This window comes from Pseudophryne corroboree, chromosome 3 (genome assembly GCF_028390025.1).
Source record: "Pseudophryne corroboree isolate aPseCor3 chromosome 3, aPseCor3.hap2, whole genome shotgun sequence".
Classification (NCBI taxonomy): domain Eukaryota; kingdom Metazoa; phylum Chordata; class Amphibia; order Anura; family Myobatrachidae; genus Pseudophryne; species Pseudophryne corroboree.
In genome coordinates this window covers 60,949,381-60,977,153 of record NC_086446.1, presented here as the reverse complement: position 1 = coordinate 60,977,153, position 27,773 = coordinate 60,949,381, and the positions used below count along the sequence as shown (strand labels likewise).

The 27,773-nt window shown below is 47.1% G+C and overlaps 1 protein-coding gene across 1 annotated transcript in view; it reads right to left on the bottom strand.

Annotated features, from left to right (window-relative positions):
* Positions 1–27,773, bottom strand: part of LOC135054727 (NACHT, LRR and PYD domains-containing protein 3-like) — a 268,241-nt gene that overhangs the window by 228,022 nt on the left and 12,446 nt on the right. Inside the window, exon 4 of the mRNA XM_063958023.1 lies at positions 13,395–13,433. Coding sequence (XP_063814093.1) covers positions 13,395–13,433 — 39 coding nt within the window. The remainder of the gene's footprint in view (positions 1–13,394; positions 13,434–27,773) is intronic.

The window sequence follows — 27,773 nt, the reverse complement described above, 5'->3', positions numbered from 1 at the left end:
GTGTGTACATGTGGTAGGGAATATAGACTGTGAGCTCCATTGGGGCAGGAACTGATGTGAATGTGTGTGTGTGTGTGTGTGTGTGTGTGTGTGTGTGTGTGTGTGTGTGTGTGTGTGTGTACATGTGGTAGGGAATATAGACTGTGAGCTCCATTGGGGCAGGAACTGATGTGTGTGTGTGTGTGTGTGTGTGTGTTTGTGTGTGTGTACATGTGGTAGGGAATATAGACTGTGAGCTCCATTGGGGCAGGAACTGATGTGAATGTGTGTGTGTGTGTGTGTGTGTGTGTGTGTGTGTGTGTGTGTGTGTACATGTGGTAGGGAATATAGACTGTGAGCTCCTTTGGGGCAGGAACTGATGTGAATGTGTGTGTGTGTGTGTGTGTGTGTGTGTGTGTGTACATGTGGTAGGGAATATAGACTGTGAGCTCCATTGGGGCAGGAACTGATGTGAATGTGTGTGTGTGTGTGTGTGTGTGTGTGTGTGTGTGTGTGTGTGTGTGTGTGTGTACATGTGGTAGGGAATATAGACTGTGAGCTCCATTGGGGCAGGAACTGATGTGAATGTGTGTGTGTGTGTGTGTGTGTACATGTGGTAGGGAATATAGACTGTGAGCTCCATTGGGGCAGGAACTGATGTGTGTGTGTGTGTGTGTGTGTGTGTGTGTGTGTGTGTGTTTGTGTGTGTGTACATGTGGTAGGGAATATAGACTGTGAGCTCCATTGGGGCAGGAACTGATGTGAATGTGTGTGTGTGTGTGTGTGTGTGTGTGTGTGTGTGTGTGTGTGTGTGTGTGTGTACATGTGGTAGGGAATATAGACTGTGAGCTCCATTGGGGCAGGAACTGATGTGAATGTGTGTGTGAGTGTGTGTGTGTGTGTGTGTGTACATGTGGTAGGGAATATAGACTGTGAGCTCCATTGGGGCAGGAACTGATGTGAATGTGTGTGTGTGTGTGTGTGTGTGTGTGTGTGTGTGTGTACATGTGGTAGGGAATATAGACTGTGAGCTCCATTGGGGCAGGAACTGATGTGAATGTGTGTGTGTGTGTGTGTGTGTGTGTGTGTGTGTGTTGTGTGTGTGTGTGTACATGTGGTAGGGAATATAGACTGTGAGCTCCATTGGGGCAGGAACTGATGTGAATGTGTGTGTGAGTGAGTGTGTGTGTGTGTGTGTGTGTGTGTGTGTACATGTGGTAGGGAATATAGACTGTGAGCTCCATTGGGGCAGGAACTGATGTGAATGTGTGTGTGTGTGTGTGTGTGTGTGTGTGTGTGTGTGTGTACATGTGGTAGGGAATATAGACTGTGAGCTCCATTGGGGCAGGAACTGATGTGAATGGCCAAATATTTTGTCCTGTGAATCATAGTAACATAGGGGGTCATTCAGACCTGATTGCTGGGCTGCTAATTTTGCTGTCCTGCATTCAGATAGTTGCCGCCTCCAAGGGGAGTGTATAGGGGAGTGTATATTTGCCGTGCAAGTGTGCGTTCCTATGTGTATGCCGAGCTGCTAAAATCCACTTTGTGTAGTCTGTGCGCAGCCCAGGACTTTCTCCTCCAGTGTGATAGTATTAGGCTGATCGGGGCCAGAGCTGACGTCGCACACCCTCCCTGAAAACGCTTAGGCATGCCTGCGTTTTTCCGGACACTGTAATCACTCAGTTGCCACCCACAAACGGCCTCTTCCTGTCAATCACCTTGCGAATGCCCATGTGATCAGATTTTTCGCACCATCCCGTCGCTGACCGGCGATCCCCGTTGTAGTTGTCCAACACCCGTGCGCATTGCGGTGCATACGCATGCGCAGTTAGGGCCTGATCGCCCGCTGTGCTAAAACGCACAGCAGCTATAAGGTCTGAATGACCCCCATACTAACCTAAGCGAGTGTCCACGTGTCCTTTGTGATGACAATCCCCCGCTAGCTCTGTATATCGACCCCTTATGCAATATTGCGCGACTACTGTTCTTTTTATTTTTAATTTTACTTCTTTGTACTTATGACATAATATACATGTTCCTTTATTAACTATTCATTTATTGCCTAAAGGTTTCTGCATTGTGCCCCTTTTAGATGCACACCTTTTGCCCCTTATACTTAGTGGAGACCTGCTGTAGAACATCTAGCAAGACAGCTGAGTGACTGACACATGTCATTGAAATAGTCTGATGCCTATATACCGAGGAGCAGACATCTAGTGGTTTTGCAACTCTTGGTACCATTAAGAACCCCAATATGTATATGGTGACTGGTCGGACTTTCTGGGATTTGTAGTTCTGCCGCAGTTGGCTGAAGCCTTGTCTTATTTCTAATCTTTCTTGAAAATAGTCTTTCTGCACTGTACCAGAAATTCCTGAGTGGTAATATACGCCCCGTAGGTGGAGCTATACATGCCCTTTGGGTGGAGCATGACACTCCCCCTCAGCTGCGCACCACACTTAACTCGGCGCATTCTACTCACAAGTATAATCTCCCTGAAACTAGTTTTCAAAAGTAGGCAAGTATGCACACACATAGGGGTAAATTTACTAACATTCGTAATTTCCCGTTTGAGGTCAAAGTTCAATCACAAATGACATTGAAAGTGTAAATTTGCAACTTTTTGAATTGATTACGACTAATTTACTAAGCTGCCGTATTCTGCATTTTCGGGTTTTCCGATGTCGATGTCATTCGTTTTTTTTGGCAGTGTTTTACGTGAGTGACTTGTAAAACACTGCCGACTTTAATATAATGAATCTCGGCCGGATCTGAAAGATCCGTGCTGGGCTTCATTGTGCACCTTGTAAAAAAAAAAAAAAATTGTTTAAATGTAAAAAAAAATTTGCGTGGGGTCCCCCCTCCTAAGGCAAACCAGCCTCGGGCTCTTTGAGCACCCGGCCCTTTTACGCACCCGGCAAGTAGCTCCCTGACTGCGCAGGCTAGTTGCGCTGGCAGGCGGCTACCCGCCATGTTTTGGGTCGCAGCGGCTGCTTGTGATGTTCGCCCCAGCAACGGTCCAGACATGCCTCTGTTGTCCGGACCGCGCCACTTAAACGTCGACACCCACAAAACATGGCATCGACACCCCATTCCTGCCCCCCTCCAGGTCTCAAACTGCAATCTGCAGAGAACGCAGTTTAGGACCTTGCACATGTGCGTACCGGCATATGCGAATGCGCAGATGAACAAAAATCGATACCTAGTGATTTTTGTTAATCTGCGTCAGGGTCTGAATTAGGCCCATAGAACACACACAGATACACACACACATAGAACACACATAAACACATATAAAACACATACAACACACATAGTACACACACTGATACACAGACATAGAACACATACACACATAGAACACACACATAGAATACACACAGATACACACACGCAGAACACACACAAACATAGAACACACATGTCATATATATATATATATATATTAGAGATGAGCGCCGGAAATTTTTCGGGTTTTGTGTTTTGGTTTTGGGTTCGGTTCCGCGGCCGTGTTTTGGGTTCGACCGCGTTTTGGCAAAACCTCACCGATTTTTTTTTGTCGGATTCGGGTGTGTTTTGGATTCGGGTGTTTTTTTCAAAAAACCCTAAAAAACAGCTTAAATCATAGAATTTGGGGGTAATTTTAATCCCAAAGTATTATTAACCTCAAAAAACATAATTTCCACTCATTTTCAGCCTATTCTGAACACATCACACCTCACAATATTATTTTTAGTCCTAAAATTTGCACCGAGGTCGCTGTGTGAGTAAGATAAGCGACCCTAGTGGCCGACACAAACACCGTGCCCATCTAGGAGTGGCACTGCAGTGTCACGCAGGATGTCCCTTCCAAAAAACCCTCCCCAAACAGCACATGACGCAAAGAAAAAAAGAGGCGCAACGAGGTAGCTGTGTGAGTAAGATTAGCGACCCTAGTGGCCGACACAAACACCGGGCCCATCTAGGAGTGGCACTGCAGTGTCACGCAGGATGTCCCTTCCAAAAAACCCTCCCCAAACAGCACATGACGCAAAGAAAAAAAGAGGCGCAACGAGGTAGCTGTGTGAGTAAGATTAGCGACCCTAGTGGCCGACACAAACACCGGGCCCATCTAGGAGTGGCACTGCAGTGTCACGCAGGATGTCCCTTCCAAAAAACCCTCCCCAAACAGCACATGACGCAAAGAAAAAAAGAGGCGCAACGAGGTAGCTGTGTGAGTAAGATTAGCGACCCTAGTGGCCGACACAAACACCGTGCCCATCTAGGAGTGGCACTGCAGTGTCACGCAGGATGTCCCTTCCAAAAAACCCTCCCCAAACAGCACATGACGCAAAGAAAAAAAGAGGCGCAATGAGGTAGCTGACTGTGTGAGAAAGATAAGCGACCCTAGTGGCCGACACAAACACCGTGCCCATCTAGGAGTGGCACTGCAGTGTCACGCAGGATGTCCCTTCCAAAAAACCCTCCCCAAACAGCACATGACGCAAAGAAAAAAAGAGGCGCAATGAGGTAGCTGACTGTGTGAGAAAGATAAGCGACCCTAGTGGCCGACACAAACACCGGGCCCATCTAGGAGTGGCACTGCAGTGTCACGCAGGATGTCCCTTCCAAAAAACCCTCCCCAAACAGCACATGACGCAAAGAAAAAAAGAGGCGCAATGAGGTAGCTGACTGTGTGAGAAAGATAAGCGACCCTAGTGGCCGACACAAACACCGTGCCCATCTAGGAGTGGCACTGCAGTGTCACGCAGGATGTCCCTTCCAAAAAACCCTCCCCAAACAGCACATGACGCAAAGAAAAAAAGAGGCGCAATGAGGTAGCTGACTGTGTGAGAAAGATAAGCGACCCTAGTGGCCGACACAAACACCGTGCCCATCTAGGAGTGGCACTGCAGTGTCACGCAGGATGTCCCTTCCAAAAAACCCTCCCCAAACAGCACATGACGCAAAGAAAAAAAGAGGCGCAATGAGGTAGCTGACTGTGTGAGAAAGATAAGCGACCCTAGTGGCCGACACAAACACCGTGCCCATCTAGGAGTGGCACTGCAGTGTCACGCAGGATGTCCCTTCCAAAAAACCCTCCCCAAACAGCACATGACGCAAAGAAAAAAAGAGGCGCAATGAGGTAGCTGACTGTGTGAGAAAGATAAGCGACCCTAGTGGCCGACACAAACACCGGGCCCATCTAGGAGTGGCACTGCAGTGTCACGCAGGATGTCCCTTCCAAAAAACCCTCCCCAAACAGCACATGACGCACAGAAAAATAAAAGAAAAAAGAGGTGCAAGATGGAATTGTCCTTGGGCCCTTCCCACCCACCCTTATGTTGTAACTATAAACAAAACAGGACATGCACACTTTAACCAACCCATCATTTCAGTGACAGGGTCTGCCACACGACTGTGACTGAAATGACGGGTTGGTTTGGACCCCCACCCAAAAAGAAGCAATTAATCTCTCCTTGCACAAACTGGCTCTACAGAGGCAAGATGTCCACCTCATCATCATCCTCCGATATATCACCGTGTACATCCCCCTCCTCACAGATTATCAATTCGTCCCCACTGGAATCCACCATGTCAGCTCCCTGTGTACTTTGTGGAGGCAATTGCTGCTGGTCAATGTCTCCGCGGAGGAATTGATTATAATTCATTTTAATGAACATCATCTTCTCCACATTTTCTGGATGTAACCTCGTACGCCGATTGCTGACAAGGTGAGCGGCGGCACTAAACACTCTTTCGGAGTACACACTTGTGGGAGGGCAACTTAGGTAGAATAAAGCCAGTTTGTGCAAGGGCCTCCAAATTGCCTCTTTTTCCTGCCAGTATAAGTACGGACTGTGTGACGTGCCTACTTGGATGCGGTCACTCATATAATCCTCCACCATTCTATCAATGGTGATAGAATCATATGCAGTGACAGTAGACGACATGTCCGTAATGGTTGTCAGGTCCTTCAGTCCGGACCAGATGTCAGCATCAGCAGTCGCTCCAGACTGCCCTGCATCACCGCCATCGGGTGGGCTCGGAATTCTGAGCCTTTTCCTCGCACCCCCAGTTGCAGGAGAATGTGAAGGAGGAGATGTTGACAGGTCGCGTTCCGCTTGACTTGACAATTTTCTCACCAGCAGGTCTTTGAAACCCAGCAGACTTGTGTGCGCCGGAAAGAGAGATCCAAGGTAGGTTTTAAATCTAGGATCGAGCACGGTGGCCAAAATGTAGTGCTCTGATTTTAACATATTGACCACCCGTGAATCCTTGTTAAGCGAATTAAGGGCTCCATCCACAAGTCCCACATGCCTAGCGGAATCGCTCTGTCTTAGCTCCTCCTTCAATGTCTCCAGCTTCTTCTGCAAAAGCCTGATGAGGGGAATGACCTGACTCAGGCTGGCAGTGTCTGAACTGACTTCACGTGTGGCAAGTTCAAAGGGCATCAGAACCTTGCACAACGTTGAAATCATTCTCCACTGCGCTTGAGACAGGTGCATTCCACCTCCTATATCGTGCTCAGTTGTATAGGCTTGAATGGCCTTTTGCTGCTCCTCCAACCTCTGAAGCATATAGAGGGTTGAATTCCACCTCGTTACCACCTCCTGCTTCAGATGATGGCAGGGCAGGTTCAGGCGTTTTTGGTGGTGCTCCAGTCTTCTGTACGTGCTGCCTGTACGCCGAAAGTGTCCCGCAATTTTTCTGGCCACCGCCAGCATCTCTTGCACGCCCCTGTCGTTTTTTAAAAAATTCTGCACCACCAAATTCAAGGTATGTGCAAAACATGGGACGTGCTGGAATTTGCCCAGATTTAATGCACGCACAATATTGCTGGCGTTGTCCGATGCCACAAATCCACAGGAGAGTCCAATTGGGGTAAGCCATTCCGCGATGATCTTCCTCAGTTGCCGTAAGAGGTTTTCAGCTGTGTGCGTATTCTGGAAACCGGTGATACAAAGCGTAGCCTGCCTAGGAACGAGTTGGCGTTTGCGAGATGCTGCTACTGGTGCCGCCGCTGCTGTTCTTGCGGCGGGAGTCCATACATCTACCCAGTGGGCTGTCACAGTCATATAGTCCTGACCCTGCCCTGCTCCACTTGTCCACATGTCCGTGGTTAAGTGGACATTGGGTACAACTGAATTTTTTAGGACACTGGTGAGTCTTTTTCTGAGGTCCGTGTACATTTTCGGTATCGCCTGCCTAGAGAAGTGGAACCTAGATGGTATTTGGTAACGGGGGCACACTGCCTCAATAAAATGTCTAGTTCCCTGTGAACTAACGGCGGATACCGGACGCACGTCTAACACCAACATAGTTGTCAAGGCCTCAGTTATCCGCTTTGCAGCAGGATGACTGCTGTGATATTTCATCTTCCTCGCAAAGGACTGTTGAACAGTCAATTGCTTACTGGAAGTAGTACAAGCGGGCTTACGACTTCCCCTCTGGGATGACCATCGACTCCCAGCAGCAACAACAGCAGCGCCAGCAGCAGTAGGCGTTACACGCAAGGATGCATCGGAGGAATCCCAGGCAGGAGAGGAATCGTCAGAATTGCCAGTGACATGGCCTGCAGGACTATTGGCATTCCTGGGGAAGGAGGAAATTGACACTGAGGGAGTTGGTGGGGTGGTTTGCGTGAGCTTGGTTACAAGAGGAAGGGATTTACTGGTCAGTGGAGTGCTTCCGCTGTCACCCAAAGTTTTTGAACTTGTCACTGACTTATTATGAATGCGCTGCAGGTGACGTATAAGGGAGGATGTTCCGAGGTGGTTAACGTCCTTACCCCTACTTATTACAGCTTGACAAAGGGAGCACACGGCTTGACACCTGTTGTCCGCATTTCTGGTGAAATACCTCCACACCGAAGAGCTGATTTTTTTGGTATTTTCTCCTGGCATGTCAACGGCCATATTCCTCCCACGGACAACAGGTGTCTCCCCGGGTGCCTGACTTAAACAAACCACCTCACCATCAGAATCCTCCTGGTCAATTTCCTCCCCAGCGCCAGCAACACCCATATCCTCCGCATCCTGGTGGACTTCAACACTGACATCTTCAATCTCACTATCAGGAACTGGACTGCGGGTGCTCCTTCCAGCACTTGCAGGGGGCGTGCAAATGGTGGAAGGCGCATGCTCTTCACATCCAGTGTTGGGAAGGTCAGGCATCGCAACCGACACAATTGGACTCTCCTTGTGGATTTGGGATTTCGAAGAACGCACAGTTCTTTGCTGTGCTTTTGCCAGCTTGAGTCGTTTCATTTTTCTAGCGAGAGGCTGAGTGCTTCCATCCTCATGTGAAGCTGAACCACTAGCCATGAACATAGGCCAGGGCCTCAGCCGTTCCTTGCCACTCCGTGTGGTAAATGGCATATTGGCAAGTTTACGCTTCTCCTCCGACAATTTTATTTTAGGTTTTGGAGTCTTTTTTTTTCTGATATTTGGTGTTTTGGATTTGACATGCTCTGTACTATGACATTGGGCATCGGCCTTGGCAGACGACGTTGCTGGCATTTCATCGTCTCGGCCATGACTAGTGGCAGCAGCTTCAGCACGAGGTGGAAGTGGATCTTGATCATTCCCTAATTTTGGAACCTCAACTTTTTTGTTGAGCCGTGAACTACCGCACTGTACACTGGTTGATAAAGAGATAGTAGTATACTCGTAACAATTAGGATGACACTATGACGGTATAAAGAATGAAAAAAAAAACACGGTTAGGTGGTAGGTATATAATAAATAATACAATTCTGGTCGGACGGACTGCCTGCCGTGTGCCGACACAGAGGTAGCCACAGCCGTGACACAGCCGTGAACTACCGCACTGTACACTGGTTGATAAAGAGATAGTAGTATACTCGTAACAATTAGGATGACACTATGACGGTATAAAGAATGAAAAAAAAACCACGGTTAGGTGGTAGGTATATAATAAATAATACAATTCTGGTCGGACGGACTGCCTGCCGTGTGCCGACACAGAGGTAGCCACAGCCGTGAACTACCGCACTGTACACTGGTTGATAAAGAGATAGTAGTATACTCGTAACAATTAGGATGACACTATGACGGTATAAAGAATGAAAAAAAAACCACGGTTAGGTGGTAGGTATATAATAAATAATACAATTCTGGTCGGACGGACTGCCTGCCGTGTGCCGACACAGAGGTAGCCACAGCCGTGAACTACCGCACTGTACACTGGTTGATAAAGAGATAGTAGTATACTCGTAACAATTAGGATGACACTATGACGGTATAAAGAATGAAAAAAAAACCACGGTTAGGTGGTAGGTATATAATAAATAATACAATTCTGGTCGGACGGACTGCCTGCCGTGTGCCGACACAGAGGTAGCCACAGCCGTGAACTACCGCACTGTACACTGGTTGATAAAGAGATAGTAGTATACTCGTAACAATTAGGATGACACTATGACGGTATAAAGAATGAAAAAAAAACCACGGTTAGGTGGTAGGTATATAATAAATAATACAATTCTGGTCGGACGGACTGCCTGCCGTGTGCCGACACAGAGGTAGCCACAGCCGTGAACTACCGCACTGTACACTGGTTGATAAAGAGATAGTAGTATACTCGTAACAATTAGGATGACACTATGACGGTATAAAGAATGAAAAAAAAACCACGGTTAGGTGGTAGGTATATAATAAATAATACAATTCTGGTCGGACGGACTGCCTGCCGTGTGCCGACACAGAGGTAGCCACAGCCGTGAACTACCGCACTGTACACTGGTTGATAAAGAGATAGTAGTATACTCGTAACAATTAGGATGACACTATGACGGTATAAAGAATGAAAAAAAAACCACGGTTAGGTGGTAGGTATATAATAAATAATACAATTCTGGTCGGACGGACTGCCTGCCGTGTGCCGACACAGAGGTAGCCACAGCCGTGAACTACCGCACTGTACACTGGTTGATAAAGAGATAGTAGTATACTCGTAACAATTAGGATGACACTATGACGGTATAAAGAATGAAAAAAAAACCACGGTTAGGTGGTAGGTATATAATAAATAATACAATTCTGGTCGGACGGACTGCCTGCCGTGTGCCGACACAGAGGTAGCCACAGCCGTGAACTACCGCACTGTACACTGGTTGATAAAGAGATAGTAGTATACTCGTAACAATTAGGATGACACTATGACGGTATAAAGAATGAAAAAAAAACCACGGTTAGGTGGTAGGTATATAATAAATAATACAATTCTGGTCGGACGGACTGCCTGCCGTGTGCCGACACAGAGGTAGCCACAGCCGTGAACTACCGCACTGTACACTGGTTGATAAAGAGATAGTAGTATACTCGTAACAATTAGGATGACACTATGACGGTATAAAGAATGAAAAAAAAACCACGGTTAGGTGGTAGGTATATAATAAATAATACAATTCTGGTCGGACGGACTGCCTGCCGTGTGCCGACACAGAGGTAGCCACAGCCGTGAACTACCGCACTGTACACTGGTTGATAAAGAGATAGTAGTATACTCGTAACAATTAGGATGACACTATGACGGTATAAAGAATGAAAAAAAAACCACGGTTAGGTGGTAGGTATATAATAAATAATACAATTCTGGTCGGACGGACTGCCTGCCGTGTGCCGACACAGAGGTAGCCACAGCCGTGAACTACCGCACTGTACACTGGTTGATAAAGAGATGGTAGTATACTCGTAACAATTAGGATGACACTATGACGGTATAAAGAATGAAAAAAAAACCACGGTTAGGTGGTAGGTATATAATAAATAATACAATTCTGGTCGGACGGACTGCCTGCCGTGTGCCGACACAGAGGTAGCCACAGCCGTGAACTACCGCACTGTACACTGGTTGATAAAGAGATAGTAGTATACTCGTAACAATTAGGATGACACTATGACGGTATAAAGAATGAAAAAAAAACCACGGTTAGGTGGTAGGTATATAATAAATAATACAATTCTGGTCGGACGGACTGCCTGCCGTGTGCCGACACAGAGGTAGCCACAGCCGTGAACTACCGCACTGTACACTGGTTGATAAAGAGATAGTAGTATACTCGTAACAATTAGGATGACACTATGACGGTATAAAGAATGAAAAAAAAACCACGGTTAGGTGGTAGGTATATAATAAATAATACAATTCTGGTCGGACGGACTGCCTGCCGTGTGCCGACACAGAGGTAGCCACAGCCGTGAACTACCGCACTGTACACTGGTTGATAAAGAGATAGTAGTATACTCGTAACAATTAGGATGACACTATGACGGTATAAAGAATGAAAAAAAAACCACGGTTAGGTGGTAGGTATATAATAAATAATACAATTCTGGTCGGACGGACTGCCTGCCGTGTGCCGACACAGAGGTAGCCACAGCCGTGAACTACCGCACTGTACACTGGTTGATAAAGAGATAGTAGTATACTCGTAACAATTAGGATGACACTATGACGGTATAAAGAATGAAAAAAAAACCACGGTTAGGTGGTAGGTATATAATAAATAATACAATTCTGGTCGGACGGACTGCCTGCCGTGTGCCGACACAGAGGTAGCCACAGCCGTGAACTACCGCACTGTACACTGGTTGATAAAGAGATAGTAGTATACTCGTAACAATTAGGATGACACTATGACGGTATAAAGAATGAAAAAAAAACCACGGTTAGGTGGTAGGTATATAATAAATAATACAATTCTGGTCGGACGGACTGCCTGCCGTGTGCCGACACAGAGGTAGCCACAGCCGTGAACTACCGCACTGTACACTGGTTGATAAAGAGATAGTAGTATACTCGTAACAATTAGGATGACACTATGACGGTATAAAGAATGAAAAAAAAACCACGGTTAGGTGGTAGGTATATAATAAATAATACAATTCTGGTCGGACGGACTGCCTGCCGTGTGCCGACACAGAGGTAGCCACAGCCGTGAACTACCGCACTGTACACTGGTTGATAAAGAGATAGTAGTATACTCGTAACAATTAGGATGACACTATGACGGTATAAAGAATGAAAAAAAAACCACGGTTAGGTGGTAGGTATATAATAAATAATACAATTCTGGTCGGACGGACTGCCTGCCGTGTGCCGACACAGAGGTAGCCACAGCCGTGAACTACCGCACTGTACTGTGTCTGCTGCTAATATAGACTGGTTGATATTTAAAGAGATATTAGTAGTATACAACAATACTATACTGGTGGTCAGGCACTGGTCACCACTCCTGCAGCAAAAGTGTGCACTGTTAATTAATATAATTGTACTCCTGGCTCCTGCTAACAACCTGCAGTGCTCCCCAGTCTCCCCCACAATTAATTATAAGCTTTTAATTTATACATTGATGACTGTGCAGCACACTGGGCTGAGCTGAGTGCACACAGACTGAGTCACACTGTGTGACTGATCGTTTTTTTTTTCAGGCAGAGAACGGATATAGCAGAGAGAAGTGAACGGATATATTATATTAAATAAAAGTTAGCAACTGCACTGGTCACTGACTGTGGTAAACTAACTCTGTCTGCGACTCTGCACAATCTCTCTCTATCTAATCTATCTATCTCTATTCTAATGGAGAGGACGCTAGACACGTCCTCTCCCTATCAATCTCAATGCACGAGTGAAAATGGCGGCGACGCGCGGCTCCTTATATAGAATCCGAGTCTCGCGAGAATCCGACAGCGTCATGATGACGTTCGGGCGCGCTCGGGTTAACCGAGCAAGGCGGGAAGATCCGAGTCGCTCGGACCCGTGAAAAAAAATGTGAAGTTCGTGCGGGTTCGGATTCAAAGAAACCGAACCCGCTCATCTCTAATATATATATATATATATATATACACACACAGAGACACACACATAGAACACACATAGAACACATACACGCAGAGGCGTCACTTACATCCTGGACACCCGGTGCAAAAAGGGGTGGGGATTCACAGGAAGGGGTGGGGCTTCATCTGAGGGGCAGGGCTTCGCGTCTTGGCAGCTGTTTTTTGTCACTTTGGGGTCCGAAAAGGGGGTGGTGCTTTACAGGAAGAGGATCAATGGGGGCTGGGCTTCACGTGTCAACACCCATTTTTTTAGTCACTTGGGGGTTTGGGAGGTGCGGGCCGCCTCCCAGGGACTGTTGTGCCCGCAGTACAGGCTCTTGCACAGTGACAGGAGCCGAATGCTGCACATAATGTAACAATACCGCACTCGGCTCCTGTCACTGAGCAGTAGCCGACATTTTGGTGTCACCCCTCGGCGGGTGACACCCAGGAGTGAGCTGCACCCCCCCCCTTCTGAAGCCACTGCATACACATGTAGCAATGTCCATTTATGAATCGGGCCCAGTGTTATATTTATGTTATAGATATGTTTTAGCGCTGTAATTATTTAAGAAGAATGTTTTACCAACCTTCCAATGTTTTGTTTATAGATGTCTTCTCTAATTCAGCTGGAAAGATAAAAGCAGAGATCGAAAACAGTCATTATTCAGTAACATTACTGCAGTGTCAGTAAGTAATAATAAAATAAGACGAGAGCCGTATAGGCACAAGGCTATGTAAGAATCCTTAGTTTTTGCAATTGGTATAGACTTTGTCAACACAGGGCCTGATCAACCAATAGGCTGATCAGGCTGCAGCTTGGAGCGCTTGGTCCTGTAGGGGGGGGGGGGGGGGGGGGTGAGTTGCAGCACCGGCACAGTAGATTTAAATAGTTTTCTTTTCTTCTTTCTTTTTACTGTGCGATCATGCGGCAGTGCGGCTGTGTCTAACACCGGCACCGCAATTGTCTGTGCCACTCACCCACTCACTGCTGCAGACAGCGATTAAGTCATCATGGCTGCTGAGCACTGCCTGAGCTGTAGCGTCTTCCGTCCTGCTTGTGTCCTGCTTGCTGGAGATGACAGAGAAGTAGGCATTCCAGGACACTGAGTGGGCCATCAGGGTGCCATTTTCAGCAGCAGAGCGCGGTGCCTCACAGGGGGCGGGATGTACTATAAGACATCGCCGCCCCTCCCCAACTACCACAGCGATACTAATCGCATATGTACTAACATATGCGATTAGTATCTTAATGCGGTATAGGAGGCCCCCCGCGATGATGTCTGCGGTGGTCTGTGGGCATTAGAGGGGGTCAGTGGGGGTCTCCGTCACCTCCCAGACCTGGGAGGTGACATGCACCGGGAGTCCCCGGGCTCCTCCCCCCTGCAGCCGGAATGAGACAAGGCTGTGCTGTGGGGGAGAAGGAGGGGGGGGGGGGGCCGCACCAGCAGCAGCACACAGGTATGCAAGGGGAGGAGGGTCCTCGTGAGCGGCGCTGGGCGGTGGAGGGATGCGACAGGGTGCGGCGCCGGTGGTAAGAATCCCATAGGCTTCTATAGGGTATCGCCATAAAAAGATGGCGATACCCTATGGGGCGAAAACGCGGCGGTCGGGTGCTAGTACATATGAAAATGCGGTATAACGGGGGTTTTACCACATTTTCCCTTTAGTAAATCTTGCCCAGGGTCTGATTAGCCTATAGGCTGATTGCCTGTCGTACCTGGTGTGTGTGTCCTGAGACTATCTGAGGTTGGCTGTGTCACAGTCCTGACCGCAGTCCTTTAGGTAGCACCTTATTATTATGCAGACCCAGGGTGGGGGATGTCTTGTCTGCATATTATTGAGGGAGGGGAAGGGGAGCTGGACAATATTATTACTGGGGAAGTGAGGGTTGTCTGGTGCAACATATTATGGGGGGGAGAGCAGGATCTGGGATCTATACTGGAGACTGTCTGGAACAATATTATCATGGGAGAAGGCATCTGGGAGCATAGGGAGATATGACTGGAGCATATTACTATAGGGATCTGAAGCATATAACAGGGGCAGAGGGGTTGTCTGGGGGAGTGGAGGGTCTGCGAGCATAGTATTACTGGGGGGCTGGTGTGTGAGGTGCATATTATTATGATGATGGGGGTCTGAAGCGTAATTTGCCTGAAGGGGATGGTGTTGATCATATTATTATGGGGAGTGGGTTTGGAATATATTTTTTCTGAGAGGTTCTGGATCATATTGTTACAGCGGTTATGTTTGGAGTACTGTATTTAATGATGGGGTTTGCCTAAAGGATATTAAGATGGAGAAAGTGTCTGGAAAAGCTTTGTGCATGTGTGTGTTGTAGGGAATATATATTGGAAGCTGCATTGGGGCAGGCAGTGGCGTAACTAGAAATTTTTCTCCCCCAAGCCATTTTCTGGTACCCCCTTCCCCCCAATTAGGAAAGTAAAGAAATAGGAAAGTAAAGAATTTGCACGCGCCACAGGCGCCACACAACACGAGGCATGGCTTCACTGCAAGGAGCGTGGCATTGCAGGAAAAGACTACCTTATACCCCAGTTTTCCAACCTGCATTCCCATCACAGGAAAAATAATCCTGATTCATGCTCTTTACATTATTTGTAATTTTTCCTCATTATAGTAATGCCCCTTACACATTTTGCCATACATATATTGGCCCTTAAACATTATGCCACACACTGTAATGCCCATTACATATTATGCCACACACTGTAATGCCCATTACACATTATGCCACATTCCGTAACACCTGAGATTCATTATGCCACACACCACAATGCCCCAGAGACATTTTGGGAGGAACATTTAGCAGTTTGATATGCTAACGGCTAGTCCGCATGTAAGTCTGCCTGAATCAGCGGCAGTGCCGCCATAGCCCGGCGCCTCCAAGCCTCCGCAGTGGCTGTGGGGGTGGTAGTTACACCACTGGGGTCAGGGACTGATGTGAATGGCCAAATATTCTCTGTGAAAGCGCTGCGGAACATGTGTTTGCTGGAGGAGGTGATAAATGACTGGAAGGGGGCATGATCTGGAAAACAACGAGTTTGATGACTATATTTAATGTACAATTTCATATTATTGTCACTATATGTTTCTATAGAATAAAAAAAATACAATTTGTATCAGGAAACAATAATTGAATCTGTGGTCAATTTTTGACATATAATTAAAGATTTTTAGCTTAATCAGGCCCTGTGTCAACTGTTGCTAGGTTTTTGTGATTTGTCAGGATTGGCTTATCAGGGAACCTTAATGAGTGGCTAGGCGTGGCTCACAAGGCTTGTGTGAGCTTTGCAGCCATCTTGCTGGATGGTTTTGTCGAGGGTGCCGGCCCTGGAAAAGTATTCTGCATTTTTCTGTATATATTGGGGTATATTTACTAAGCTCCCGATTTTGACCGAGATGGTGTTTTTTCTTCAAAGTGTCATCTCGGGAATCTACTAAACTCAAATCACTCAGGTGCTAAAAGGGAGGGGTAATTCTGTGAAGGAAAAAACAATGGTTCCCTAATGCACACTGAGTGAATAATATTCCTACATAATAGTCAGATAATACGGAGATCTTGGTTGCGTATATCTGCAGATATAGGGTTAAGCCCCCAGGCCGATCGACAAGGCCTCTCCGTCACTGGGGGTCCCTAATATTAGGTATGGGTCCGGGGTGCAGGACCCCATAATGTCGGCACAGGTCGGCTACCCCAGGTCAGCACACAGGTGAGAGTTAATAGGGTTAATAAGAAGCACAGAAGTGCTATGTGAGTGGTGTGATTAAAATAATACAAAAATATATACAAAGTGATAGGGAAACTCATAAGTGTTAATAAAGTGTTAGGGTGTGCCGACCTGAAGCAGCCCAGCGATACCGACACAGGGGCCACCACACCCCACACCCACCCCATAAATAATTCCAAATATGTCTGGGTTGAATTCCCAGTGTAAGGCCACATGGTAATGGCTCCTACAGCATCTGAGAGCCAGCTTACCTGGGGATACCCCTGACTTCCCCTTATGGCAGTCTAGAGTCAGCAATCCCTCCTAATGCTGACCCGTTCATGCCTCTCAATACAATGCAAAAAAATGGTGAACTGCTCAATCAGATAGTGATGTCACTCAGGTGCTAAAAGGGAGGGGTAATTCTGTGAAGGAAAAAACAATGGTTCCCTAATGCACACTGAGTGAATAATATTCCTACATAATAGTCAGATAATACGGAGATCTTGGTTGCGTATATCTGCAGATATAGGGTTAAGCCCCCAGGCCGATCGACAAGGCCTCTCCGTCACTGGGGGTCCCTAATATTAGGTATGGGTCCGGGGTGCAGGACCCCATAATGTCGGCACAGGTCGGCTACCCCAGGTCAGCACACAGGTGAGAGTTAATAGGGTTAATAAGAAGCACAGAAGTGCTATGTGAGTGGTGTGATTAAAATAATACAAAAATATATACAAAGTGATAGGGAAACTCATAAGTGTTAATAAAGTGTTAGGGTGTGCCGACCTGAAGCAGCCCAGCGATACCGACACAGGGGCCACCACACCCCACACCCACCCCATAAATAATTCCAAATATGTCTGGGTTGAATTCCCAGTGTAAGGCCACATGGTAATGGCTCCTACAGCATCTGAGAGCCAGCTTACCTGGGGATACCCCTGACTTCCCCTTATGGCAGTCTAGAGTCAGCAATCCCTCCTAATGCTGACCCGTTCATGCCTCTCAATACAATGCAAAAAAATGGTGAACTGCTCAATCAGATAGTGATGTCACTCAGGTGCTAAAAGGGAGGGGTAATTCTGTGAAGGAAAAAACAATGGTTCCCTAATGCACACTGAGTGAATAATATTCCTACATAATAGTCAGATAATACGGAGATCTTGGTTGCGTATATCTGCAGATATAGGGTTAAGCCCCCAGGCCGATCGACAAGGCCTCTCCGTCACTGGGGGTCCCTAATATTAGGTATGGGTCCGGGGTGCAGGACCCCATAATGTCGGCACAGGTCGGCTACCCCAGGTCAGCACACAGGTGAGAGTTAATAGGGTTAATAAGAAGCACAGAAGTGCTATGTGAGTGGTGTGATTAAAATAATACAAAAATATATACAAAGTGATAGGGAAACTCATAAGTGTTAATAAAGTGTTAGGGTGTGCCGACCTGAAGCAGCCCAGCGATACCGACACAGGGGCCACCACACCCCACACCCACCCCATAAATAATTCCAAATATGTCTGGGTTGAATTCCCAGTGTAAGGCCACATGGTAATGGCTCCTACAGCATCTGAGAGCCAGCTTACCTGGGGATACCCCTGACTTCCCCTTATGGCAGTCTAGAGTCAGCAATCCCTCCTAATGCTGACCCGTTCATGCCTCTCAATACAATGCAAAAAAATGGTGAACTGCTCAATCAGATAGTGATGTCACTCAGGTGCTAAAAGGGAGGGGTAATTCTGTGAAGGAAAAAACAATGGTTCCCTAATGCACACTGAGTGAATAATATTCCTACATAATAGTCAGATAATACGGAGATCTTGGTTGCGTATATCTGCAGATATAGGGTTAAGCCCCCAGGCCGATCGACAAGGCCTCTCCGTCACTGGGGGTCCCTAATATTAGGTATGGGTCCGGGGTGCAGGACCCCATAATGTCGGCACAGGTCGGCTACCCCAGGTCAGCACACAGGTGAGAGTTAATAGGGTTAATAAGAAGCACAGAAGTGCTATGTGAGTGGTGTGATTAAAATAATACAAAAATATATACAAAGTGATAGGGAAACTCATAAGTGTTAATAAAGTGTTAGGGTGTGCCGACCTGAAGCAGCCCAGCGATACCGACACAGGGGCCACCACACCCCACACCCACCCCATAAATAATGGATTGCTGACTCCAGAGTGCTATAGGAGAAGCTAGGGGTATCTCCAGGTAAGCTGGCTCTCAGATGCTGTAGGAGCCATTACCATGTGGCCTTACACTGGGAATTCAACCCAGACATATTTGGAATTATTTATGGGGTGGGTGTGGGGTGTGGTGGCCCCTGTGTCGGTATCGCTGGGCTGCTTCAGGTCGGCACACCCTAACACTTTATTAACACTTATGAGTTTCCCTATCACTTTGTATATATTTTTGTATTATTTTAATCACACCACTCACATAGCACTTCTGTGCTTCTTATTAACCCTATTAACTCTCACCTGTGTGCTGACCTGGGGTAGCCGACCTGTGCCGACATTATGGGGTCCTGCACCCCGGACCCATACCTAATATTAGGGACCCCCAGTGACGGAGAGGCCTTGTCGATCGGCCTGGGGGCTTAACCCTATATCTGCAGATATACGCAACCAAGATCTCCGTATTATCTGACTATTATGTAGGAATATTATTCACTCAGTGTGCATTAGGGAACCATTGTTTTTTCCTTCACAGAATTACCCCTCCCTTTTAGCACCTGAGTGACATCACTATCTGATTGAGCAGTTCACCATTTTTTTGCATTGTATTGAGAGGCATGAACGGGTCAGCATTAGGAGGGATTGCTGACTCTAGACTGCCATAAGGGGAAGTCAGGGGTATCCCCAGGTAAGCTGGCTCTCAGATGCTGTAGGAGCCATTACCATGTGGCCTTACACTGGGAATTCAACCCAGACATATTTGGAATTATTTATGGGGTGGGTGTGGGGTGTGGTGGCCCCTGTGTCGGTATCGCTGGGCTGCTTCAGGTCGGCACACCCTAACACTTTATTAACACTTATGAGTTTCCCTATCACTTTGTATATATTTTTGTATTATTTTAATCACACCACTCACATAGCACTTCTGTGCTTCTTATTAACCCTATTAACTCTCACCTGTGTGCTGACCTGGGGTAGCCGACCTGTGCCGACATTATGGGGTCCTGCACCCCGGACCCATACCTAATATTAGGGACCCCCAGTGACGGAGAGGCCTTGTCGATCGGCCTGGGGGCTTAACCCTATATCTGCAGATATACGCAACCAAGATCTCCGTATTATCTGACTATTATGTAGGAATATTATTCACTCAGTGTGCATTAGGGAACCATTGTTTTTTCCTTCACAGAATTACCCCTCCCTTTTAGCACCTGAGTGACATCACTATCTGATTGAGCAGTTCACCATTTTTTTGCATTGTATTGAGAGGCATGAACGGGTCAGCATTAGGAGGGATTGCTGACTCTAGACTGCCATAAGGGGAAGTCAGGGGTATCCCCAGGTAAGCTGGCTCTCAGATGCTGTAGGAGCCATTACCATGTGGCCTTACACTGGGAATTCAACCCAGACATATTTGGAATTATTTATGGGGTGGGTGTGGGGTGTGGTGGCCCCTGTGTCGGTATCGCTGGGCTGCTTCAGGTCGGCACACCCTAACACTTTATTAACACTTATGAGTTTCCCTATCACTTTGTATATATTTTTGTATTATTTTAATCACACCACTCACATAGCACTTCTGTGCTTCTTATTAACCCTATTAACTCTCACCTGTGTGCTGACCTGGGGTAGCCGACCTGTGCCGACATTATGGGGTCCTGCACCCCGGACCCATACCTAATATTAGGGACCCCCAGTGACGGAGAGGCCTTGTCGATCGGCCTGGGGGCTTAACCCTATATCTGCAGATATACGCAACCAAGATCTCCGTATTATCTGACTATTATGTAGGAATATTATTCACTCAGTGTGCATTAGGGAACCATTGTTTTTTCCTAAACTCAAATCACGGCAGTGATGAGGGCATTCGTATTTTTTTGGAAGTCCAAGAAAAAAATACGAATGAATACACAATCGGTCAAATACACCTGCAATTTGGTAGAACTTGGTAATTTACTAAAAAGTGTAATTCACAAACACTGCCGGCAATAGCCAAACACTGCCGTGAAAAAATACAAATCGAAAGTGCTAAAAAAAAACAGACCTGCTTTTTTTTACCGTGTTCTGATATGCATGCATGGATCCATGAGATCCGTGCATGTTTATCAGTGGGAAGGGGTGGAAAAGTGTTAATTTTTTTGAAAAAAAATGCGTAGGGTCCCCCCTCCTAAGCAAAACCAGCCTCGGGCTCTTTGAGCCGGTCCTGGTTGAAAAAATATGGGGAAAAAAGTGACAATGCGCTCCATTGTAACCAATGGTGGGAATTTTGCGGTCAGCGGTGAGGTTACTTTCGGTCAACCGCTGACCACAAAGTTCCCACCATTGGTTACAATGGAGAGCATAGGCGCTACATTGTATCACTGCCGTGTGCTGCCTGACAGACTCTACAGGAGCACACAGCCAATCAGGAGGGTGCCACGACGTGGCGCTCCCTGATTGGCTGAAGGAACCCTCTTAGACAGAAGTCAGGGGGGTTCCTGGCAGTCGGAGAAAGTGGTCCCATGTGAAAACATGGGGCCCCCTTTCAGTGCGTGGTCGGGTGTTCATTTTTTTTATTTTGCAATGTACGTGGATTACAAAGAGAACAGAAGAGGACCGATCTACACTGGATTATGTGAGTATAATTTTTCCTACAGGTACCCCATGGATTCTACAAGGAGAAGAGGACCGACCCTCGTGTATGTATGGAGGTGTGGATGTATGTAATAAACTTTTACTTTCAAGGTGTGTGTGTCCTGTTTTTATTGGGGTATTTTTTAGTAGCAGTACTACAGGTACCAGCGGCCCGGTTTTCCTCCGCATGCTGGTACTTGTGGTTCTCCAAGTACCAGCTTGCGGGGGAGGCTTGCTGGGACTTGTAGTACTGCTACTAAAAGAAATATTCAAATTCTGTCAAAAAGGCTATCAGCCCTCCATCCGCTGCCCTTGGATGGCGGGGACAGCCTCGGGCTTCACCCCTGGCCCTTGGGTGGTACCCCGGCCAGGGGTGACTAGTTGGGTATGTAATGCCAGGGCTGCAGGGACCAATATAAAAGTGTCCCCCGGCTGTGGCATTATGTACCTGGCTAGTGGAGCCCCGTGCTGGTTTTAAAAATACAGGGGACCCCGACGCTTTTTGTCCCCCGTATTTTTGGAACCAGGACCAGGCGCAGAGCCCGGTGTTGGTTGATTAAATATGGGGGAACCCCTGTCACTTTTTTCCCCATATTTTTTCAAACAGGACTGGCTCAAAGAGCCCGAGGCTGGTTTTGCTTAGGAGGGGGGACCCCACGCATTTTTTTTATTTTTCATTTTAACAATGTTTTAATTTTTACGAAAGGTGCACAATGAAGCCCAGCATGGATCTCACAGTGTGTTAAAGTTGGCAGTGTTTTACAATTCACTCCCGTAAAACACTGCCAAAAAATACGAATGACATCGAAATCGGTAAATACGAAAATGCAGAATACGACAGCTTAGTAAATTAGTCGTAATAAATTCAAAAAGTTGCAAATTTACACTTTCGATGTCATTCGTGTTTAAACTTTAACCTCATTCGGAAAAATACGAATTTTAGTAAATATACCCCATTGTCTTTGTTTTTCTCTTTCTTTTCTTCCACCATGCCTTTCACTCATATAGTTTTCATTGCTGCTATCCCTCTTTCTGCTATTGCATTTTTCCCACTATTCCTGTTCTTGCTCCAGCATATCCTGTCTGAAGCTCTCTGCTTCCCCGCCCCGACACTTCATTAGTCCTCCCCCCTCAGTTCTTCTCCCAGCCAGCACTGTCACAGCCTGGGACATGTACATGGTCCCTTTCACTACCAACGCACTGCTGAACTCAGTGCTTCTCCCGCTGTCGGGTGAGAGTGGCCCGGCTCCACTGCTGCAGGGAATGTCTTCTGGCCCTACCGTTGTCGGTATTCTGACTGCCAGTATCCCATACCCAACTTCCCAAAATACAAATTTCTATGGGAGCTGATGTGCTGCTGGATCTACCAAGCAATTCAGAGTTTTCGACCTGACCACTAACACCATCTCCAGATGAAGTAGATTTATAGTAGTCTATAGACAACATTGCAACGTTTTCTCAGGAGCGTGATCTGAAGGATTGTCCTATGTGCTAAGGGGCAGATGTATTAAGCCTGGATAAGTGATAAAGCAGTGAAAAGTGCAAGGTGATAACGCACCAGCCAATCAGTTCCTAACTGTCAATGTACATATTGGAGCAGATTGGCTGGTGCGTTATCACCTTGCACTTATCACTGCTTTATCACTTATCCAGGCTTAATAAATCTGCCTGACTGTTCTCACCTGCAGTCAGTATAAGAGGAAGTGCACAGTGACTGTCCTGTGTGTGATGTGACCTCCTGCAGTCAGTATAAGAGGAAGTGCACAGTGACTGTCCTGTGTGTGATGTGTCCTCCTGCAGTCAGTATAAGAGGAAGTGCACAGTGACTGTCCTGTATGTGATGTGTCCTCCTGCAGTCAGTATAAGAGGAAGTGCACAGTGACTGTCCTGTGTGTGATGTGTCCTCCTGCAGTCAGTATAAGAGGAAGTGCACAGTGACTGTCCTGTGTGTGATGTATCCTCCTGCAGTCAGTATAAGAGGAAGTGCACAGTGACTGTCCTGTGTGTGATGTGTCCTCCTGCAGTCAGTATAAGAGGAAGTGCACAGTGACTGTCCTGTGTGTGATGTGTCCTCCTGCAGTCAGTATAAGAGGAAGTGCACAGAGATTGTCCTGTGTGTGATGTGTCCTCCTGCAGTCAGTATAAGAGGAAGTGCACAGTGACTGTCCTGTGTGTGATGTGTCCTCCTGCAGTCAGTATAAGAGGAAGTGCACAGTGACTGTCCTGTGTGTGATGTGACCTCCTGCAGTCAGTATAAGAGGAAGTGCACAGTGACTGTCCTGTGTGTGATGTGTCCTCCTGCAGTCAGTATAAGAGGAAGTGCACAGTGACTGTCCTGTGTGTGTTGTGTCCTCCTGCAGTCAGTATAAGAGGATGTGCACAGTGACTGTCCTGTGTGTGATGTGTCCTCCTGCAGTCAGTATAAGAGGAAGTGCACAGTGACTGTCCTGTGTGTAATGTGTCCTCCTGCAGTCAGTATAAGAGGAAGTGCCCAGTGACTGTCCTGTGTGTGATGTGTCCTCCTGCAGTCAGTACAAGAGGAAGTGCACAGTGACTGTCCTGTGTGTGATGTGTACTCCTGCAGTCAGTATAAGAGAAAGGGCACAGTCACTGTCCTGTGTATGATGTGTCCTCCTGCAGTCAGTATAAGAGGAAGTGCACAGTGACTGTCCTGTGTGTGATGTTTCCTCCTGCAGTCAGTATAAGAGGAAGTGCACAGTGACTGTCCTGTGTGTGATGTGTCCTCCTGCAGTCAGTATAAGAGGAAGTGCACAGTGACTGTCCTGTGTGTGATGTGTCCTCCTGCAGTCAGTATATGAGGAAGTGCACAGTGATTGTCCTGTGTGTGATGTGTCCTCTTGCTGTTAGTATAAGAGGAAGTGCACAATGACTGTCCTGTGTGTAATGTGTCCTCCTGTAGTCAGTATAAGAGGAAGTGCACAGTGACTGTCCTGTGTGTGATGTCTCCTCCTGCAGTCAGTATAAGAGGAAGTGCACAGTGACTGTCCTGTGTGTGTGATGTGTCCTCCTGCAGTCAGTATAAGAGGAAGTGCACAGTGACTGTCCTGTGTGTGTGATGTGTCCTCCTGCAGTCAGTATAAGAGTAAGTGCACAGTGACTGTCCTGTGCGTGTGATGTGTCCTCCTGCAGTCAGTATAAGAGGAAGTGCACAGTGACTGTCCTGTGTGTGTGATGTGTCCTCCTGCAGACAGTATAAGAGGAAGTGCACAGTGACTGTCCTGTGTGTGTGATGTGTCCTCCTGCAGTCAGTATAAGAGGAAGTGCACAGTGACTGTCCTGTGTGTGTGATGTGTCCTCCTGCAGTCAGTATAAGAGGAAGTGCACAGTGACTGTCCTGTGTGTGTGATGTGTCCTACTGTAGTCAGTATAAGAGGAAGTGAACAATGATTGTCCTGTGTGTGATGTGTGTTCCTGCAGTCAGTATAAGAGGAAGTGCACAGTGACTGTCCTGTGTGTGATGTGTCCTCCTCCAGTCAGTATAAGAGGAAGTGCACAGTGACTGTCCTGTGTGTGATGTGTCCTCCTGCAGTCAGTATAAGAGGAAGTGCACAGTGACTGTCCTGTGTGTGATGTGTCCTCCTGCAGTCAGTATAAGAGGAAGTGAACAGTGACTGTCCTGTGTGTGATGTGTCCTCCTGCAGTCAGTATAAGAGGAAGTGCACAGTGACTGTCCTGTGTGTGTGATGTGTCCTCCTGCAGTCAGTATAAGAGGAAGTGCACAGTGACTGTCCTGTGTGTGTGATGTGTCCTCCTGCAGTCAGTATAAGAGGAAGTGCACAGTGACTGTCCTGTGTGTGTGATGTGTCCTCCTGCAGTCAGTATAAGAGGAAGTGCACAGTGACTGTCCTGTGTGTGATGTGTCCTCCTGCAGTCAGTATAAGAGGAAGGGCACAGTGACTGTCCTGTGTGTGATGTGTCCTCCTGCAGTCAGTATAAGAGGAAGTGCACAGTGACTGTCCTGTGTGTGATGTGTTCTCCTGCAGTCAGTATAAGAGGAAGTGCACAGTGACTGTCCTGTGTGTGATGTGTCCTCCTGCAGTCAGTATAAGAGGAAGTGCACAGTGACTGTCCTGTATGTTAAGTGTCCTCCGGCAGTCAGTATAAGAGAAAGTGCTCAGTGATTGTCCTGTGTGTGATGTGTCCTCCTGCAGTCAGTATAAGAGGAAGTGCACAGTGACTGTCCTGTGTGTGACGTGTCCTCCTGCAGTCAGTATAAGAGGAAGTGCACAGTGACTGTCCTGTGTGTGATGTGTCCTCCTGCAGTCAGTATATGAGGAAGTGCACAGTGACTGTCCTGTGTGTGACGTGTCCTCCTGCAGTCAGTATAAGAGGAAGTGCACAGTGACTGTCCTGTGTGTGATGTGTCCTCCTGCAGTCAGTATAAGAGGAAGCGCACAGTGACTGTCCTGTGTGTGATGTGTCCTCCTGCAGTCAGTATAAGAGGAAGTGTGGCAAGTCACTGTGAGAGTCGGGGAGGTTAGTAGTAGACTCAGCGTGGAGGTGTTACACCACGGTTCAACAGGGGACTTAATCTGTTGGTTAACGGCTAACCTTATCAGGCAAATCCGAGTACAGAAATTAATTGTTCCCGAGTGGCATGCGGTCCACCCTACGGGTTAGTGCTGATTCTGAGGGAAGATTACTCTGTGCCGGTGAGTCCGTTAGCTTGTCCTTGTACCTAGTCTGTAGCCGCTCTTGCTGACTCAAGCCTTGCAGCTGATACTTTGTATACCTCTTTCTACCGCTGTGCAACTATCCTGTCGCTTTATAACACTGTGTTAGCTGTCCGTAGAAGGGTTATCATTTTCCAATAATCGGGGATACTGAAGTAGTATGATGCAGCTCAAAAACTCTTTGCCTCTGTTACGTGGGATGAAGCTATAGCTGTCCATAGGAGAGTGCTATATGGCCAGTTCAGTACAGGGACCTGGGAGAGAGTTCCTATGCAGCGCTCTATTGCTTGACCATGCCTACTGGTTTAAACTGGTGTAGGCACAATCATGACAGGCTGTGCGACATGCGGCTTTTACTAACCTAGTCCTGCTGTCTGTGTAGCTCTTTTTAGACTTTTACTGAGTGGCTCTGACACACAGCTGCTCTCAGTGGCACCTCCATTTTCTGACTGGAATTTTCCACTGCCAGAAATGCCCTCCACTCTCACAGCTACCTCAGACTGTGTCCTGACCAACTGTCATCCCTCCAACTGTCCCTGGTCATGTGACCTGCCCCTGACCTCCAGAGCTGCTGCCAAGGCTGCTGGGAAATATCTGCTTGTATAATCAAATGTACATACTCTGTAGCGTGCCACACGTAATACCTCATATAGCAGGGTATTACATATCTCCACACTAGAATTTTGCGTGTCCTCACGCAACAGGCAATATTCAAAGTTCAATATAGAATAGTCTACATTCAAATTTTTGTGTTACAGTTAAACATTTGAATAAATGGTAAGTACATACATTACATAACAAATGACTCTATACCACAGGCTAATATCTATTCTGAATACGTAGAGCACCTTTGTTCTTCTTCCCTGACCTCCTCACAGCCTGCTGGAACATCAAATTTACCTCCTCAGAGGTTATCGTGGCGTACTCGCCTGAGTAATACCAATCTGGAAGATACCTCTCACTCTTTTTAGCTACACTAGGTGATTCTGCTGGAACATTAGATTCAGAATTTTGAACTACAGAATCTGGGCAATTGGGTCTAAGGGGTGCCAATCCCTCTGCCATGGACATGCAAGTCACTCCCTCTGTAAGTTTTTCCTGGTCAGTAGCAGTCGAATCTACTTGATTGGGGTAGGCCATGCTGGAATCGGTACCTTTCACTCTTGGTTTGATCTCATGTACTGGCTGTGTAGGAAGTTGCGGCCTGACTGCATCTGGTAGCCTCTGCTGCATTTTCTCACTCTGTTCTTCCACAACTTCTTCATCTGTTCGTCCCAGTGATTGACTTTTCTCTGGGATGACAGGTTCTTGTTGTCTTTTCTCAGTACTTTGAGCTTCCCCTTGTTCTTCTCCACTTCTGTTGTGTTGGTAATCCTGCTGACAGTTGTGTGGAGGATCTCTACAATGCGGACAGCACCAGTACTGTTTGCGACCTGTGGCATGTTTGTTGCCTTGCACCTGGACACCACCAGGACCAGTTACATTAATGGCTTTGATGCCCTTCTTTCCATTTGCCAATTCAAACTCAACCATTTCTCCACTTCCCAGACTTCGGAAACACTCTTCCAGTCTGGCCTTCTGAATGGCAGTATAATGCACGTATACTCTTTTTTTCGTATCAGTTCGCTTTATAAATCCATAGCCACGTGGTACACTAAACCACACAACTTGGCCTGGAATTCTTCTTGCGCTGGCTTGTTGAATAGCCTCATCAGATGGTGTGCCAGACGCGCTAACCTGGTTCTGTACTACTGTGTTTTGAC